The following is a 20,061-nucleotide window of genomic DNA, read 5'->3' as shown; positions in this document are numbered from 1 at the left end:
CTTCAGTTCCTTTTATAAGAATATACGCTGTCGTGGAGACCTTAACTGAATCGGTAGCTAAAAGTTTAGTTTGTGGTGTGAGTAGAGGAAGAAACATACCTAACGTCAAAGAAAGGAGGGTGAAACACTAAACCAAACCTTAACTAGCTTAAGTTTTGTTTTAAAACATCATTAGGAACATCTTTCTATCCCTGAGAAACAGTTTGGATGAAAATTAAATAATATGGAACGTCTAATTAGGTCTGTCTTAAAACAACAGTTTAATTACCTTCAAACTGGCCAATAAGCCAGTTTCTACTTCTTGTTGTGAGAGATGGGAACAAACAAAATCCACAGTCCAAAAGTTTCTAAATGAATCTGACACTAACACGAGGCTTCAGGAGTCTGAGTTAATCAAATCAAGTGGATATCTTTAAAATAAGTGAACACTGTTTCCAGATTTCAACATTGGATTGTTGCTCTATTACAAACAAAGTGAAGGATAAAGCAACTGGACTGTTTCTAGCTGTTTAGTTGTGTATTCTTTAAGTGAATCTAACAGTTATATTAATGTATGTATCAGTTTAAAGCCACCAGGTGATGCTGATGTGATAATAAGGGACTCTCTGACTCACACAGGTGTTTTCACTTCACCTGATTGGCCCTCTCCTGTGTGGTTGCACAGTTTGATTGATTGATTGATTGTCCCTCCTCCCTCCTCTTTCCCTCTCTCTCTCTCTCTCCATCACTGGTTCTGTAGTATCTGTTCGGGCGGGACAACTTCTGTCTTTATCCTCCCTTATTTGGACATTTCGTGTAATTTCTCAGCCCAACTTCAACCTCAGCAGAGCTCCAATCAATCAGCTGAGCAGCGACTCAGACTGAAGGTAAAAGGTTTAATATTTACATTTTTATGACCTTTTTGTTGAAGTTTTGGAAGCAGCTCTGATAATGTCATTTATTTTCTTATTGCTTACTTTTAGATATCTTATAAATTTAATCAATTAAGAATAATCTGGTCACATTTAACTTGATTTGTACTTTCTACCGTTCATTTAACCATCGATCCATCTTTACTCTAATTACAGTCCAAACTCTGAACCACGTGACAAAACTGGACATTAAAATTCCTCCTGTAATTAAAAAATAAAAGTTTTTAACACTCAATAATCATACACGTTAACTTTTGGACTCATTTTGTTCACATGTGAACATACACATTTACATTTACACCGTGATTCAATCAAATATCTCTCTGTTAAACCCCAAAAAACACTTATTTTTCACTTTGCATTGCATGTTTTGCTCTTCATTTGGGGAAATAAAGTCAATTCTCCTCACTCCTGATACGAGGTTACACCTGACCACACCCAAAATACCGACCAAACTCCTCCTGTCAGCCTCTGAACGTCTAATTATTCCCCATCCAACGGGCTCCGCGCTCAGAGCCGCCTCCGAGGTTTCCCCTCAAACCGGCGGCTGCGACCAGCACAACAGGTTGAATGTTGGTGTATTGATACAGCGTTATGTGTGAAAGGGAAGGTGAGAGGTGTTTGGCTCCTAATCCTCTTAACAGCATTATGCTGAGCCTCGTTCAAGCCCTGACATGCGGTGCGCCCTTGTAGCTCCCCAAAAGCCGGAGTCAGCATCTCTGCGTCCGTTACGCACAGCTGGAGGGACGGTCCGCAGCGGCGAGGGGTCGAGCAGCCGGCGGTACAGGTAGGACCCGCAGCACCACTCACTGCACACAGCTTTTAAACACATTTTAATGTCTCTTTCTTCATTATTTTTAGATGCTGAATGAATATTTAAAAGGTTTTGCGTCGACCTTGCGCGATATAATCCGCGCTGGCCTCAATTACTCCACAATTTAAACCTCAACACGCCCTTTTCAGTCAAAGATCTGCTCGCTTTTATTAACGTGGAGATCTTAATGTTCCTCCCGGGTTGATTAATGTCTCATTAATGATCGTTTACTGCACGCGCGCATTTTTTTAATTATTATTTTTTTTAAATCACGTTCTTTCCGTGCGCGCGCTCACGTCGCTAAAGCTAATTATAATCAGAGGCAATTTGAGAATTAATTGATTTATGTTGAGGCGAGTCCTCCCCGGTTTCCTGAACGTTTAAACATGTTTAACGTGTCTTTTTTTTTTTTTTTTTTAATGGACTCCTCTTCTGTGAGAAGCCAAAGCCCGTGTGATTATGTAGCCATAGTAACAGGTGGCTGTCTGCATCCCCATCACCCCCCCCCAAACACACACACACACACACACACACACACACACACACACACACACACACACACACACACACACACACACAGACTCTTCCCTTCAGTAGATCTGCCTCTGCAACTATGCAAGCAGAGAGGACATAAAAATACAAACATGTTCATGATGATTTTAATCTTTTTCTTTCTTCCAGTCCTTCCACAGGTTGAAGCTGCCGGCTGTAAAAGATGAAACACACTGTGTGTACGTGTGTGTGTCTCTTCCCTGTCAGCGGCGTCTTCTCGCCACGCATCGGTGCTGGAACTACCAAGGAATCGCAATGCATCTGACATAACTTCTGGTTGTTGTTTTTTCTTTGGGAGTCGAGACCACGAGGGCAATGAACGTGCACTCGCCTCCGAGGAAGAGACTCAGGCACAGCCGCGTCCTCTTCTTGATCTCAGGTGTGCTGCTGTGTTTCATCTACACGCTGACTCTGAAGGCCAGGCTGTCACAGCCGCGAGCCTCCGCCCAGACGGATGACGCTCTCCGAGCAGAGGCGGGTGGCGATGATGTTGTGGAGGTCAACATTCGGGAGGTGATGGCGTCCAATGAGACGGAGGAAGAGGTCGTCTCACCTGAGAGCACCACACCTCCTCCGGTGATAATCGTCAACAGGACAGATATCGAACAGTGTATCTATGTAGATCCTAAACCTCCCAAACCTCCTCCAACTCCATCTCCACCACCGACACCACCGCCGACCACCACACCTACCCCTCGTCCCCCACACCAGCCCCCTCGCAGGAAGGGTGACTATCCAGAGGACCTCTTCTCAGTGGAGCAGCGACAGCAGGGTTGGGTGGTCCTCCACGTCATAGGCATGATCTACATGTTTGTGGCCCTTGCCATCGTCTGCGATGAGTTCTTCGTTCCTGGGCTGGAGGTCATCACCAACAAGCTGCAGATCTCTGACGACGTGGCCGGGGCCACCTTCATGGCGGCCGGAGGCTCTGCCCCCGAGCTCTTCACCTCCCTGATCGGCGTCTTCATCTCCCACAGCAACGTGGGCATCGGCACCATCGTGGGCTCGGCCGTCTTCAACATCCTGTTCGTGATCGGCATGTGCGCCATCTTCTCCCGCGAGATGCTGCACCTGACCTGGTGGCCGCTCTTCAGGGATGTGAGCTTCTACATCCTGGACCTCATGATGCTCATCGTCTTCTTCCTGGACAACACGATCCTGTGGTGGGAGAGCATGCTGCTGGTGCTGGGCTACATCAGCTACGTGAGCTTCATGAAGTTCAACAGTCAGATCGAGCAGGCGGTCAAGAGCCAGCTCAACAAGCACATGAGTATCGTCAAGGTGTGGACCGCAGAGGAGCCGGAGAAGGTCAGTCGGTGTCACGTCTGGATACCCATCTGGGTGGGGGGAGTAGCTTTTTTAAGATGCCTAGTAAGAAAACAACCCTCTACCAGTGTTTCTATCATATGTGTCCATCACAGTTGATTTAATAGATGCAAACTGCTGCCTCAGGGTCAAATCAGCTCTATTATTCAACAATCAGCTCTCCATTCAACATTGGAAACTCCAGATAACTGATTACAGCCACAATTTGGCTCCTTCACTGATTTGCAACATCAAATCAAACTCATGCTACTGTGTGATGATAGTGTTGATTTCACAGTGAGTTTGTCTGTTTGCCTCTGTGGCGTCTTTATTGTCGATTACTGTAGAGAGACAACAATTAGTTGATTAAACCATTAGTCAATCAACAGATAGTTCGTCGAGTAGTTGATAATACATTAATCGTACATTAAAACAGGGTTTTAAATGTGAATATTTCCTGTTTTTCTTTGTCTGTGACAGTAAACTGAATATCTTTTGGGTTTTTGGTTGGATAAAACAACACAGTTTAATATGTGAACTTGTGCTCCGGGAACTCTTAATTTTAAAACCAACCGATCGATTTTATTTTAGAAAGTAATGGGCAGGAATCTAATTGTTTATTTGATATTCAGTGCAAGTTATTCTAACTATTAATAATAATAATAATAATAATAATAATAATAATAATAATAATAATCTTCTTCTTGGCTTAAAACTGCAGTTTAGACAGAGTTTTAACAATAAATCCATCAAATGGAGAATAAAGTGACATATTGTGGCAGTGTGGAATCGGAGACAAGAAAGCAGCTCTCAGCAGCAGTGAAAATAGCCTAAATCTTAAGTAGTTGTTCTGCAATCAGGGGAGGGGGAGGGGGGGGTTGTGGACACCCGACTCTAAAAGGTTGAGAACACCATCCCTAGAGCATCAAATGTGGATTAATCTGCCGTAGAAAATTGTCCTCAACAAATGCACGATTTACTCCTGTTTGAGTAACGTTTGCTTAAAACTACAGTGAGCACCTTGTTTTAGGAAATTAGCCTTTTTTGATAAATGAAACTGTATGTGAGAGCCTATTTTAAAGATTTACGTCTCTGAGCTTGGAAGGGACGTATTCAGAGACGCACTAAATGACCGAAAGTGTTGCTTTAACTCCAACAGGTGTTGATTTTAGACAATTTCACTGTGCAGAAAGGGAAAAAAAACAAAGCAATCAGACACAACAAAAGCTGGATACAAGCAAAAACCGATGTCTGTGCAGAGCAGTTGTTCCCACGCCGACTTCTATCTATACGCGATTTATTTTCTATGCTTTCATCTCCTCACAGTTGGGACTGTTGCCTGCTCAGATACAGTGAAAGAGGGACAGTGATTTGTGGGTCTGAGCAGGTGACAGCCTGTATTTGTGTAAAATCCTTTGATGGTGCTGAACAGAAAGGGACTCCAGGTGTCACAGATGGCGCGTCACAGTGATGAAGTGATTCAAATGTCACTCAGTTTCTTGTCACGGCCCTGAAATACCAGTGTGTGTCTAGAGCCGTCATTTCATTTAAAAGAAGCAAATTATGTGTTTTTAAAACTGCTTATTTTCTGCAGAACGCCTGCAGACTAAACGGCCTTCTGCAGCTGACAGAGCAGGAAATGTCTGAGCCTGTAATTAACATGCAGAGCCGTGTTTCAGTATTTCAAGTATCACCAGCACATTCTGCAATTAGCCTGAAGCACGTCTGCAGTCAGTGTGCGCCCCTTCAGTCACAACCCTGAGCATGCTGCCACATTAATGAATCACTGAAATTCAAAAATCCCTCCTCCAGGAATTCCAATCATCAGTTTTTAATCATCAGTTTTCCATAAATGCAATACTTTTTGAGTGTTTAGTCTCCTGAATGTGTTAGAGAATATAACCTGTTGAATCTACAGGAATACACACAGGGCTTTAAGGATCATGTTGCAGAGACAATTAACTCCCTCGTATGAACAAATCTGTTCATTTTAGAGAATTGTGAGCAAGTTTCTCTTAAGAACAAAATTCCCTCGCGGTCGGCCCTCCCACCTTTCTCCACAGGTGGAAAATACCGCAGGTGGCCATTCTTTCTTTTAGATGCTAGAGCATTAATTCGTCACATGTCACGTTACGTGTAGAACGTGGTGAGGATGCAGAGTGGCGGCTTCTGGCGTCCCTTGTGGACAAAAAAAATCCGACCCGGTAGTAGGCGTTAACAATAATTATATAGGAACAACCAGTTTAAAATCTACTTGTACGTTTAATGTCAAATTAATGTTCTGATCACATCCTGCCAGTTTACTGAGAACAATAAAGATTTGATTTGACTTGACAATTTTATCAGTGCAGCAACTTCCTCGGGGTCCTTTTTTATATAAGTCGATATCTAGAGGGAACATTTATCTATCATAGTAACACCTGATAAATTCCTAACATCACCTGCTATGACAGCTGTAGTCATATTTTCCTGTTCAATCTGACGTCCCTTAAAGCTCCAGTGTGTAACATTCAGGAGGATCTATTGGCAGAAATGGGATATAATATTCACATTTATGTTTTCTTTAGTGTATAATCACCTGAAAAAGAGCTGTTTTTATCTACAGAGGGAGCGAGTCCTTCTGTGGAGTCCGCCATGTCGCTACAGTAGCCCAGAACACTTGGTTTTAGGGCCTTTTGTGTTTTGTGGCCACCGTAGTTTCACCGATAGATGAACTATTAATCCTACACACTGATCCTTGTTAATACAACATAAAGGTTTTCTTTTTAGGCATTTAATTTGAGCAGACCGGGTTGCCTTATGTAGCATTTTGTGCAAGAAATGTGTCATGATGTGGTGATGTTCATCAGGTTTGTGCCGCTAGGAGAGTTTGGTTGTATCTCACTTGGGAGACTCGTACCAACAAGTCTCATAAGGAGAAAAAAAAAGCGAAAATATTCTGGTAGGTGTGCACGTAAGCGTGTCTGTTTTTACAATAAAGTGGCTAATCAACAACAGATCAGGTTTTAAATGCGACTGAGTGAGACACAGATCTTCCTTCCTACTCAGGTCCCTATTTGTGTTAATGTGAAACATATTAGTTAAGCAATATGCACCATATACAGTGAGCGCAGAAATAATGAAGGTGTCAGGATGAGGTAATAAAGCAAGATCTACTTTAAAGCTTAAGGGTCGTGACATGCTCTTTTGCTGATGGAGAGAAACTCCATACCAGTGTTAATTCCATAGCAAGTAGATTGGATTACTGTATAGCCTTTCGTCCACCCATCAACCCCCAGCGATTACATCCTCCACAGTCAGCATCTTGGTTGAGGCGGAGCTCCAGAGCAGATAAATCAATGTTTGATTTTTGGAGGTAAAAATAGAGTAAATACGTCTGCAATCTGTCACTGACTGTGTGAAACTGTTCACTCTTTCGCAATGAAATAAAACTGCATGTGACTAACTGATTCAAGTTGTGACTGACTTTACAGGAGAGTGAAGCTCCAGCAGCTCCTCCACCTCCTCCTGCCGCTGCTCCTCCTGCACCAAAAGCTGAAGATAAATCCAAACAAGAACCTGCACCTCCGAGCAGCCCTCAGTGCAACAAACCGCCATCGGATTCACAAGAGGACCGGACGAGACTCCGGGTATGAAAAGTTACATTGACGGTGAATCAATAACAAGTTATTTTCTATTTAGTTGTTATGTTAGAAAATGAATTCCTCACATAAAGGCAGATATTTTATCACAGACATTCTTTCACCTTTGGACTCTAATGAAAAATAACTTCTGCATTATGTAAGTTATTCTACCTTCAAGGCTCTAAAAGTTCTTGTTTACAGTTTATTGCAGCATTTTAAGTCTTAAATTCACACTTAGAAGTCTTAAAACCAGGTGTACAGCCTGTTATCGTGACTGTTGAGCCCCGCCCCTCTTTAATTATTGTTGCTGTGCTAGTTTGCTTTCTCTTCTCACACGGCACATACGTTAAAATAACGGTGGCCGATTTGCCCTCACAGTTCTGAGTAATTCAGACAAAAGTTGTTTTCTTGTTTCTAGCCAGCGACTGTAGATTTCACACAGTCACTAGAAGATTTTATTAGCTCTAGCTAGCTAGGCAATTAAGCCAACGTTACTTTCCTCAGTTCTCTCCAGCTGACTTTTTTTAATGTTTAAAATACAAATTTACTATTGAGTGGTTGGCAGATGTTTGATTTTTAAGTTATTTTCCAACCCTGTTTCCATCTGACATGTATTAAAATGAAAACCCTGTAAAAGTGGTCTTAAATATGCACTTAATGCCTTTATAAGCTAAAGCTAACAGGTCACTTAACAGTCACTTTTTAGGGAAGGTTTCTGCAAACATTAGTTTTCTTTTCTAATTTTTTTTAGTGTTGAAGTTGGTCATTTTATATTTAAGTGGGTCTTTATAATTAAAATTGTAGATTGCAAATGGTTTAAATGCTGTTTTTTTTTAACCCAAGATATGAAATGAGTATCTGGTACAGATAATCATCATCATCAGATTAAACTGTGTAACTTTATTTAAAAATAAGTAAGTAAGTAAATAGTTCTGCTCTGAAGCTGTAAATAGTTTTCTAATAAATACAGCAATTTCTGATCAGTCCAGATCACTTTCAGGCTTAAATGAGCAACTTCTGCTCAATCCCGCCCACTCTGAGAGCAGATATGAACACAGATCATTTAATTGGCTGCAGTTTACTCGCTCTTCCTGCTTTAGTCCCTCACAGTTTTCCACTGATTTCTGTCTGCTTTGTCTGTAGGTGCGTCCCGTCCTGCAGCGGGGCGGCAGCTCGGCCTCCCTCCACAACACCTCGCTGAGGAGCACCATCTTCCAGCTGATGATCCACACGCTGGACCCTCTGGGAGAAGGTAAGAACCAGAATCAGAACCAACGGAGGTTCGGATCTGCAGACGGGTTCTCGAAGTGCAGGCTGCAGAAATATAAAAGGAGACAAACTACTAAATTTACCCCTAAAGAGGTTTTTACATCAGGTTGTGAGTCACACATAAAAGGTAAAGCTGCCCCCACCCCGGGACTATTGTTGGGATTTGAAGGAGGCAGCTGTGGTGTGAGGGAGTTTTCATAAATAAATCAAATAAGACGTATTTCAGAAAACAAATGAACAAAAGAAAAATGTTGTTTAAGAAGAGGGTTTGATATTTTCTGAAATATTGTGTTTTGTGTCTCAAGGCCACTTTTATAAAACAAATACTGTCTGCTCCTAAAATTAAGAATATGAAGGCAAAAAAAGCCCTTTTTAAGAGAAAATGTATAATCCCTTTTATATTTTCCTCCAAATAAACACAACTCTTCACTTTTTAGAGGAAATTTTGAGACTTCAGATGATATTTGGTCACAAAAATGGGAAAATAATTTTAATTTCTACTCTAATTTTATAAAATCTAACGTAATACAGTTATTTCTGTACCACATCATCATACTATCTATATAACACTGTGCTGTTGGATGCAATAAGGCTGCAACCAATCATCACTTTCATTATCAAGTATTCTGCTTTCTACAAATTAATGGAACTCAATGTTATTATTATTATCATCATATGAGGAAAAAGCATCAAATCTTCCCAACCGGAGTTCATTTTTGGTGTTTTTAATTGAAAAATCACTGAAACAATCACTCGATTAATTTTCTGTCGACCAACTAATCAATTAAATGTTCCGGTGACTCAGCTCCGTCCGTTCTGTCTACTTCCTGCACGTCAGGGTTGCGCGATGAACCGCGTCGACCTTCAGCCCGTCCTCGAACTCACCGGGCCGCTGTTCCTCGCTCTCGCAGCACTTGGCCACCGCTGATCCTTAATCAGCTTTTCAATACAGGCTAATAAAAGCTGGATAAGAGCCAGCGTGCTAGCAGACCAAGCTCTTTATCTCTGTGGAACGAGTGCAGAGCAGAGGGACCGGAGCCCAGAGCGGCTCTGTGCAGCTGGATTGTATCTCATTACAGTGGTAAACTGTCAGCATCTGAAACCTGAACCTGAGGAGATTTAACTTCCTGATAACTAAATCAGGTTTCTGATCAGTTACCAAAATTCATCTGTGGAGCAACGGACGGTGGTAGAAGCATTCAGACCTTTTTTTTATTGAAGGAAAAATACTCTAAAGTACTTCAAGCATTAAAAGTAAAAGTATTGATGGAGGAAAAATGTCCCCTGTGGTTGCTCTACTGTTGTATATGATGTTATTAGATTATTAGGAGTCATGCATTAATGTAAAAGCAGGATTTTACTGTTGATGGTTGATGTTGAGCTCAGTTTTCTTTGTGGATTAATCTGCTGATTATTTTCTCCATTAATCGACTGATTGTTTGCTTTGTAAGAATTGTGAAACTAGTGAGAAATGTCGTCACAATTGCCAACCGACAGCCCCATCCTCAATTATTCAGAATAATTCAAAGGAAAAAGCCCCATAAAATGTTTCTACATGATTAAAAATAATGAAAATAGTTAAAATTCTGTCAATCTACAAATTGATTAATCAACTGATGGTTTCAGCTGTATCTGTATAAACTGTATAACATATAAATATCATGATCTTCATTTGTAAAGTAAAGCTGTCAGATGAATGTAGTGAAGTAAAAAAGTACAAACTGAACTGTAGCTGAGTAGAAAGTCAAAGTTGTACTTAAAGCCTCTACAATCAGTTCCTGTGGCTGGCAGGGAGAACGTTATTGATCCCTGGGGAGAAATAAAGGCACACAAGGTTCACATCTCAAAAAACAGCAAAAATAAGGTGACGTCAAAAAGTAACAACAAAGATATGGTGACAATTAGAGAATAAATAGAGGTCTGACACCGTTAAGAGTAAGAGCAGAGTTTAGTGTTTTTATTGACTGATATCATGAAAACAACTGGCACCACTTACTAATACAGGATTGTAATTTAATGAATGTATTAATGCTTAAAAGATAATTTAATAATGCTTTATAAATCAGCTCGAACTTATAAGATATCCTTTATCTTCCTGCAGAGAAATTTGTCTTGGAGCCATCATGCACGCATTAAACATGGATCATAGATACCTACACTCCACATAAACGTGCTTAAATTTACATGTTGGGGGTGAGACAGTAGTTCTTTAAGATAATTAAAGATGAGAAAAGACATTAGTTTCAAGTAAATATCAGGTTTTGAAGTTGGTCTGTTAAAGTAGAAAGTAGAAATAAGACAAAGGTTGAAGGGAAGTGGCTCCAGTTGCTGATATTTCTGTCAGTTTGAGTGGTCACAAGGTGCAGGATGATGGACCATAAGAAGTTAAAATTGTTGCTGTGGGTTTCCATCCTAGAGGCGACACTTAGAGGGGCCGTTAAAACCCCCCGTCTGAGGAAAGCCAGACGAGGTAAGAGCGACAACAAGCTGTTGTTTCCTGTCGTGTTGTGTTGTGTTGTGTCGTGTCGTGTTGTGTTGTGGTGATTGTAGTTGTCGTGTTCTTTCTTGCATTCACATGTAATGTCACATGTTAGTAACTCAAAGCCAAAAACACATCCGTTGACAAAGTTTCCCAGCAGTTATCGTTGAGACTGTTGCACCACTTTGATTAAAAATAATTAAAACTACAGGATTTTCCAGCTTCATCGTCTGACCTTGAACAGCATTAAAGAAGGAAGTTCTTATTTCATAATAAGGGTGTCTCAATATATTGATATATCGATATTTAAAATGAATGCCATGAATTATTTTTTTTCTGTGTCCACTTTGCACTTCACATTCCAGCATACAGTAGAAGTTGGCAGAAATTCACCTTTTTAAAGCAACATTATGGAAGATTTTATATATGAAACAGCACACCAGTTAATATTACTTGCTCGTCCAACAAGAAGGCGGCCTGCTCGCCGTCTGTCTGCAGCGTTTTATTTCACAAAGCTCTCGACAGTGACTGGTGTCGTCGCCTCTGTCGTTAGCCACAGGAGTAGGTGAGCCCGGTTACATTGTTCGCTCACACCGATCCTCCTTGTCCCAGGCCTGAAAACTTCTCCTCCGGTAGCTCAAAGCTCCTGAGCTAGTAATGTAACACTCCCCCGGTGCTCTGAGCACCTGGCCCCGGGGCCGTACGGGCTAAGCGAACCATCAGAGAGTTAAGGCGGGGCAGCCGGAGGACATCAGAGGGACAACGGCCCTGTTTCATATATTTTTCTCATATTGTATCTGCATGAAATTGAAGTGTCACATGTCTCAGAGGAGGCTGATGAAGTTTGGTATTTAGTCTGTTTATTTCTGCCAATCAGAGACATCCTTTAATGGCGATGTCAGAGGGGAGGGGTCAGTACAGAGGAAAGGTAAGACCTGAGACATTTGTGTCTGTTGTTGTTGTTGTTGTTGTTGTTGGCCTGGTGTGCTTCTGTCCCAGCAGTGATTCTGATCTGGTTTTAAATGGTCGTTATGTTTGTTATTGGATGGTTGTTTGTGTTGGATGTTTGCATGTTGCATCCAGTTGTTTCTGTGTTGTTGTGAGGACCGCTGACCGTTTTCACACACTGGCTCTTTGTTGCTGTTTGCAACCTTCTCAATATGAATGTGTTTTTGTTTCTTAAAAATCTGAAATATAGACAGAATAAAGGCAACATATGAACATTTTACTTGGAAACAGTTACGCCTGCATCATCACAACTAGAAACAAGGAAGTGACTTTGGTGCCATGTGGCAGGAAACTACAATGATTGGTCAAATTTGCAGAAACATTGCAGTGATTGGACGTAGTTTGCTTTTAATTGTTGCGATCACAACTTCCTGGAGGTTCTGTGCTCAGTTCAAGCGTCCTCAAAGAGGTTTTATGGAGGTTTGTTATGCTCTACCAGTCTTTTTACAAAATGTCCAGTGTGTGAATATAAGGTCAAAGGCATGCTGACGAATTCTTTCTCAGTGGATATGAAGAGGACTCGTGTTGTTTGAGCGATTTTTATTCTCTTAATTTTCAGCAAAGAACAAAATAAAGCCTCTGAACGTCCCGGTGTCGGGCAAATTACAGAGCAAGTCTCGTCACCGGCGCTCTGAAGGTGAGTTGTGCGTTTAAGGTAGGATCTGATGTTCTGATAAAAGCCCACTGTGAGATGAGAACACCGATACCTCAGAGATATTAGCCTAGCTTAGCACAAAGACTGGAAGTGGGTGGAAACTGCTAGCCTAGCTCTGTCAAAATTAAATAGATCTCATTATACCACACAAAATAACTTACCATTCAAGGGACAAAATATCTGAAGTTATGTCTGTGTGTCAGCAGAGGAAAAGATTCACCTTCATAAAAACGGTTTCTTGTCTTTGGAAGCCATTTTCTTTTAAGCAGCAGGTCAAACTCCAGTTTTAACTCCCCAAAATAGCATTTTATCATTTATACTATTGATAGAATTCTTCATATAAAATGTGTCTTTGTGTTAAATCGCTCTTTATAACATCTCATTTGTTGGGACTTAAGCAGCCTAAGCTAGAGGCTATTTATGTTAATGTAGGTTTTTTAGTTTTCAAGTCAACATGCTAATATTAGCATTATATGGATTACAACCATGTAACTGCCTCTAAAACCACAATGTCTACTTTAAAATGTCTTTGTTTATTGAACAGATGCATTTTTAGAAGTTGTTTTAGCTTAATTGTTTTACTTACTTGCTTTCTTTTGTCCAACAAACTGTCCAAAAGCCAAAGAGTCTTTGTCTAGGATGATAAAAATGACAAAGAAACGTCACATTTAAGAAGCTGGAACCAGCAAATGTTCGACATTTTTGCTTGAAAAATCTAAATAGGGGCGGCTGTGACTCAGGAGGTAGAGCAGGCCGTCCACTGGAAGGTTGTAGGTTCGATCCCCAGCTCCTCCCGCTGCATGTTGGAGTGTGTATGTTATGTTATAAATGTCTGGGGGGTCTGTAAGAGACTACAGTTCTGTACCACCTTTTAATATTAATATTTTGATTGTTTGTTTGGTATTTTCTTGCGATTAAATTGTAAAGTTTTTTTCATTTAGAGGTTTCTGTGCTGGCGGTTGGTTGTGTATCGATCATCAGAGACGGTTTTGGGGTTGAAGGACTTTGTTCTCCACAATCAGCGGAGCCTCTCAGTCAGTGTGTTTGTGCGTCACAGTGTGGAGTAATGAGGTGCTTCAGAGTCTGAGGTGCAGAGTAAAGTGGGGCGGCAGGGAGTCTGGAGAGGCCTCAACAAGCCCGAATCAATCAGCCCGAGGATTAACATGCAGATGGGACTCTGTGTGTGTGAATCCCTCTGCCTCCATTAGTAGACCATGTTTATCTCCAAACACTACAATCACTCCCACTGGCACTTCTTACTGGCCCACACAGCATGATCATTTTGTCAGCTTAACCTTAAGAATATGATTTTGTATTGTCTCAAAGTGTGAAATAAACTTCCTGTTTTGAAATTTTACGAAATACAAACAACTTGAGATTGTTTTTGAAGTTAAGACATATATAATCTTCATGGGTTATTCTGTGAATTCTTCTTTCTCCAGATGGCGATCTGACGCCAAACACTGAGCAGGCCGGTGCTTCTGCCGCTCCCGGTGCACCAGGGGGCGCTGAAGCCGAGCCGTCCACCTCACAGCCTCCAAAGACGGAAGAGACGAGCGAGAAGGCGGCCGAACAGCCAGACGAGTCGAAGGTACACAGACATTAATATTGGAGGAAATTACTCACAAAGATCTGTTTCAGTTGTTATTTTCTCAGTTATTTTAGTAATCTAATAAATAACTGCATTGGGTACTTTTAATACTTGAAGCCTCATTTTAGCTTTAGATAAACTTTTTAGTGGATTTTGTCGATCATCTCTTTTATATTAGAATCACATTAGGAAGGGATCTCTTAATGGCCATTATAGGCGACTGAAAGACCTGAAAAAGTGCAAACCTATCCTTTAAAGGTCCAGTGTGTAACATTTAAGAGGATTTGCTGGCAGAAATTGAAGTATGTTTTCATTTGTGTATAATCACCTGAATATAGGAATTATTGTGTTTCTGTTATCCTAGAATGAGACGTTTTTTATCTGCTGGTCACCATTGACTACTACTGCCATGTTTCTATAGTGGCCCAGAACAGACAAACCAAACGCTGGCTCTAGGAAGGGCCTTTTCAGTTCCTCCTACACACTTGGAACAGGAGGGTGTGGCAAGGGTGCTGCAATCAGCAACTACACTGCAAAATGCCTCTAAAACCTACACACTGGGCCTTTTAAGTAAAAGTACTAATGATGTAGTTGCAGATTACAACCCCCTTGCCTCACCGTCCCATTCCAAGTGTGTAGGAGAAACTACACAAAAGGTCCTACACTTGTGCCAGTGATTATCCATTCTGGGCTACTGTAGAAACATGGTGGTAAAAGTCAATGGAAGAGGTTTCTAAGGTAAATAAAAACATCCCTATAAGAATATTATATTCCATTTATACCAATACATCCTAAATGTTACACACTGTAATATGTAACTAAAGTATTAAAAGTACTCAATGCAGAAAAATCTCCCCTGTGATGATTGTGCTACTAGATGTTATATCTTTTGATAATTATTACTCATACAGTAATGTCTTTTTTGGGGGGATTTTACTGTTGTATGACAGAAAAAGTACCACTGTGTCAGAACAAACTCTCGCTGTCTCTTTCTGCTCCTGCAGGCGGCAGCGGGGGGATCAGAGGGCGCAGAGGGCGGCGCCAAGGATGAGAACGGTGATGAGGGGAGTAGCGACTCCGGTGAGGGTGAAGATGATGATGATGACGACGACGATGATGATGACGACGACGACGACGACGGCGATGACAATGACGAAAACAAGGAGGAAGAGGAAAAGGGGGAAGAAGAAGAAGAGGAGGAGAATGAGCCGCTGTCTTTAGGGTGGCCTGAAACCAGACGCAAGCAGGCCACATATCTGTTGCTGCTGCCCATCGTGTTCCCGCTGTGGCTTACGCTGCCTGACGTCCGCAACCTGGTGAGGATTTTAAGAGCGCAGACAGTTCTGTGAAGATCTATTTATCAAAGATCTATAGGAAAAATTTAGATTCATCTGGATTCAAATTCCAGATGTTTACAAGTCGTCATAATGTTGCTGCAGCTGTTTCTCTGAACACCAGACCTGAAATGTGTTTTTGTATTTTGCAGGCTTCCAGGAAGTATTTTGTCATGACGTTTATCGGCTCCATCCTGTGGATCGGAGTCTTCTCCTACCTGATGGTGTGGTGGGCTCATCAGGTTGGTTGGAACTTCACAAAAGTTTACATCCATTGTGACACTAGTGTGTGACAAAGATAGGTTCATATCTAATAGTTTAAAGGTCCAGTGTGTAAGGATCTATTGGCAAAAATGGAATTTCCAGGTCTTCAAAAGATGCCACTAAATCCTACACGCTGGTGCTTTAAACAATTACTCGTAGACAGTAACTTGTAGACAGTTCTGATAAGGGAACTAGGAAAACATATTTTCTCTCAATAGATATGTGTTGTCAAAAGTGATGTGAGTAATTGACGCACTACAACAGTGTTTGTTTGTATTGTTGTAGGTGTGTTTTACCAATCACATCACATAGAAGTTGCACCAAGATTTTGCAGATTTATTGGGGATTGTTGAGGCCTAAAATTCAGCAGCTTTTCAAAGAAATTGTGATGTTTTTAGGTAATTTTCAAGAGTGAAAATTGTAAAAACTAGATTGGAAAAAATGTTTTTCCTTGTTTAATTAAGGCAACTTGTTCCAGCTGAAATAAAATTACCAGTAGGTGTCCCGTTTTGCCAGTTGGGGCCAACAGTTGTGGTGATCAGATGAAATTGCAAGGTTGTGCAGATTTCACAAGTATTGGTTGAATTTACATTAATTATTGTGATTGCAACTCCAGCACTTAATGGAAAAGTTCAACATTTTGGGATATTCACTTATTTGCTTTCTTGCCAAATGTGAGATAACAAAATCGATACCACTCATGTATGAGCGGTAAATATGAAGCTGCAGCCGCTTAGCTTAGCATAAGGTATGGTTACAGGGGGAAACCGCTAGTCTGGCTTTGTCCAAGAGTAACATAGTCTGCCTACCAGCACCTCTAAATGTCATGGATTAAGTTATATCTTGCAATCTGCAATTACATGTTTAAATGTAAACATGTAACAACATGTAACAATCCATTGTAGTTTATGGAGGACTTTCTGGAGTCTCTGATAGTTGTCTGGCAAACTCACAGTAACAACAAGATGATCTATGGACTATCTGATTTTATCTCATGTATGAATATTCAAAATAAATACCAATAAGCCCCAGGATTATTTTTTGTACAAAGAAAATGGAGACACATGTACATACCTATATACAGGCTAATAGTGTACATGCTATGTTGTAGTGGGAACAACAAAACTTCCTCAGTTTAACTGTTTTCTTTCTTTTCTTGTGTACAGGTGGGTGAGACTGTGGGCATCTCAGAGGAAATCATGGGCCTGACCATCCTGGCTGCCGGAACGTCCATCCCTGACCTGATCACCAGTGTGATTGTGGCCCGGAAAGGTCTGGGGGACATGGCCGTGTCCAGCTCAGTAGGCAGTAACATCTTCGACATCACCATCGGGTGAGTGACCAAAATCATTTTTTTAACTTAAAGATCATTTTACAATTTTTGGTCATTTCTTAGTTGAAGAAAACATTACTGAACCACATTATTTGTACTTTGAGCCAAATATGGCATTAAGAGGCGAAGCACCAACATTTGGTTTAACTACCAGATACAGTTGAGTATCATCTGCATAGAAATTTAACAAAATATATTTTTACGTTATTCTGTAACTATCCCAAAGCATGTACAAAGTAAAAAGGTATAGGACCTAAAATCAAACCCTGAGGAACATCCACTGCTGTCTAAATGGCAGTGATCCATATTATGCACGGTTCATCACATATGTGAACAGCAGACCCAATTCAACTTTACACTTTTACTGCCGCTGTTACTTTTTAACGTAATAATTCCATAAATCTCAATGCGGAGTTGCAGTTAAATGATAGATGTGTGCTGTGCCTTACTCTGAAGTGCAATGATTGGGTTAAGGAAGAGTGATTGATTTAAAAGCCATCACTTTCACCTCCACTGAGTAAAAGTGTTGATAAACCATTAAACCAAAAACCATGATATGACCCAAACCTTGATACGATCCGAACCTTGAGTTTTGTGATCTGTTGCACCCCTAATATTCCCATTCCTAAGATGTGAGATAAACTATGTAAACCTGACAGAAACACATCTGTCCTCTCTGGTTTTAGTCTCCCGGTCCCGTGGCTCATTTACACTCTGTTACACAATGGCGAGCCGGTAGCCGTCAGCTCCAACGGCCTGTTCTGCGCCATCGTGCTGCTCTTCCTCATGCTGCTCTTCGTTATCATCTCCATTGCCGCCTGTCGCTGGAAGATGAGCCGAATGTTGGGCCTCACCATGTTCGCACTGTACTTTGTGTTCCTCGTCCTCAGCGTCATGCTGGAGGATCGCATCCTCACCTGTCCTGTTTCCATCTGAGCTGTACGGGCCCGAGGCAGAGAGCAAACACCACTGCTGCACATACTGTACGTAGGATATGTTAGTAGAGGAACCAAGCCTGATGTCAAAAGGCTGACCTGACGCACAGTAGAAACAGGATAGAAACACCAAACTAAACTAGCAGTGATGTTAAAGGAAAAATCCACCCTCAAGAGTCTGAACATTTTCCAGCAGCTACTTTGTGAAAACTGTCCGGTAACTGAATTTAATCTGTGTCCAAAATCACTCCACATTTACTACATAGTGCACTGTACTTACCTTCCACCATTTTGTATGTTTCAATTGCAGTGTTGGGCAGTAAGGAATAACTAGTAATAATATTACTTTCACCAGTAACTAGTAGTAGCGTTATGAATTAGTAATACATTTTAGTAAGAATATTAGTCACCCCCCCAAAAAAAAGTTAGTTACAACCACTGAACATCCATACAGCATGATGTTCATATAGTAAATTATGGTCTAATTTAGAGTAAAATAGACAATAAAGCAGGGTATGCTTTAGCCGGGGCTACATTATTTATTTTATAATTTCAAATTATGCATAAGTGATTGGACACTTTAAATGAGGTGGGTGCCGTCACAGGGGTCTGTTTTCAGTAACCAGGCTTCATTCAGCCCACCTCAGCTCCACCCTCTGCTTATTTGCAAATTTTTTAAATTTAACGGAAGCCGGCAGTCAGGGCTGCCAAGATGGCGACGACCAGAGCCAACAAAGAGCTTCACAACAACTGACGTCACAGAGACTACATTGTTAATGATAATGTGACCTGTGACCTGTGACTGCTTAGTTATCTATTATCAAAAACAGTACAAACACTACATCACCACCAGGTCTGCAACTTACTGTCTAATTTCCTCAATTAATCGATTATTTGTTTGTCCAGAAAATGTTGATCACTGTCACCGAATGTGACGTCTTCAAATGTCTTAATTTGTCTTTAACCAAAAGATATTCAGTTTGCTGTCATAGAGGAAAAAATAAACAAAAAATATTCACATTTTAATGCTGAAATCAGAATTTGGACATTTTCTTTTTATTAACTAATTATCAAAGTAGTTAGTGATATATTTAATAGTTAAACTAATCAGAATCTGGTTTATTGCAAAGTAGGTTTACACATACAAGGAATTTGCCTTGGTAAGTTGGTGCACAACAGTTAAACATAGAAACATACAAATAGAGACGATATATATACAAATAGAAAAAGAGAGACAATATGTGCAATATGGCCGAATGCTTAAATAAATGAGTGAAGAGCTGTACAGGAATCTGCAAGTTAGCAGTGTGACGTATGTTTGCAATGTGCAAAGATAGATTAATCATTGAATAGGCCAATTGTTGCAGCTCTAATCACCACTGACTGTTTTAGTTGAGCGTGTAAGTGTTTTGGGGTGGAGTTTTCCTTTTTAACACTGTGAGCGTAATGCTTCTGAAACCTGAGGTGACTTTAATAGGTAAATTATTAAATACTTTATGTCCATTACAGCAGTGGAGGTTCAGATTTCACTGTGCAGCAAAACCACTGGATGCAACTTCAGTTTTATATGTTCACTATTTTCTCAACTGTATTCCTAAAACTCTGTTCTGTATTCAACCAAACTAGTGTTTGTTAGAATGTTCTTCTGGTTTTTTTTTTTTTTTTGTGAACAAAATATTTCATTTTGTCAACATAACTGTGGTGGAGAGAAACAGTGGTTGTTTGTGTGTCAGGTAAATGTGTATCAGACTGTGTTATTAGCTGTGAGAAAAAAACCTGAGAGGTGTCCCGTTGTCAGATGTTACCGTCTTGTTAAATGCTCTTGTTGGATTGAAGTGGATGCAAACATGTATTATTGATAGGAAAACTATCAATATTTCAAATTAAAATTCCATGCTGCAATAAATTATTTTTTTAACAGTGAACTAGAGCTCTGTGTGCCGTGTTATTGGGAAGAGAGACTTTAGTGCTCACATCAGAAAACAGGT

At 40.7% G+C, this 20,061-nt stretch overlaps 1 protein-coding gene across 2 annotated transcripts; it reads left to right on the top strand.

Moving 5' to 3' along the window:
• Positions 1 to 1,421: 1,421 nt before the first annotated feature.
• LOC127351489 (sodium/potassium/calcium exchanger 1-like) lies at positions 1,422 to 19,998 on the top strand. 2 transcript variants are annotated; one of them, XM_051379056.1, is made up of 12 exons: positions 1,422 to 1,698; positions 2,407 to 3,585; positions 7,056 to 7,211; positions 8,349 to 8,457; positions 10,891 to 10,944; positions 11,831 to 11,881; positions 12,521 to 12,598; positions 14,059 to 14,207; positions 15,212 to 15,523; positions 15,694 to 15,783; positions 16,972 to 17,138; positions 17,825 to 19,998. In XM_051379056.1, exons 2-12 carry the CDS (start codon positions 2,593 to 2,595, stop codon positions 18,072 to 18,074), a joined length of 2,409 nt encoding a protein of 802 aa, XP_051235016.1. In that variant the 5' UTR covers positions 1,422 to 1,698; positions 2,407 to 2,592; the 3' UTR covers positions 18,075 to 19,998. The 2 variants fall into 2 exon arrangements, with proteins under 2 accessions (XP_051235016.1, XP_051235017.1); XM_051379057.1 differs by lacking the exons at positions 10,891 to 10,944; positions 11,831 to 11,881; positions 12,521 to 12,598.
• Positions 19,999 to 20,061: the final 63 nt, after the last annotated feature.

Source organism: Dicentrarchus labrax, unplaced genomic scaffold, assembly GCF_905237075.1.
Source record: "Dicentrarchus labrax unplaced genomic scaffold, dlabrax2021, whole genome shotgun sequence".
Classification (NCBI taxonomy): Eukaryota; Metazoa; Chordata; class Actinopteri; family Moronidae; genus Dicentrarchus; species Dicentrarchus labrax.
Note: the sequence above shows the minus strand (reverse complement) of the source record. Positions and strands in the feature narration are given on the sequence as shown.

Excerpts from the sequence above, each read along its gene's own strand:
- LOC127351489 (XM_051379056.1), top strand. The coding sequence starts at position 2,593 with ATGAACGTGCACTCGCCTCCGAGGAAGAGACTCAGGCACAGCCGCGTC. Across the intron at positions 15,524-15,693 it reads TGCCTGACGTCCGCAACCTG|GCTTCCAGGAAGTATTTTGT; the intron begins GTGAGGATTTTA and ends TGTATTTTGCAG. Across the intron at positions 15,784-16,971 it reads TGGTGTGGTGGGCTCATCAG|GTGGGTGAGACTGTGGGCAT; the intron begins GTTGGTTGGAAC and ends TCTTGTGTACAG.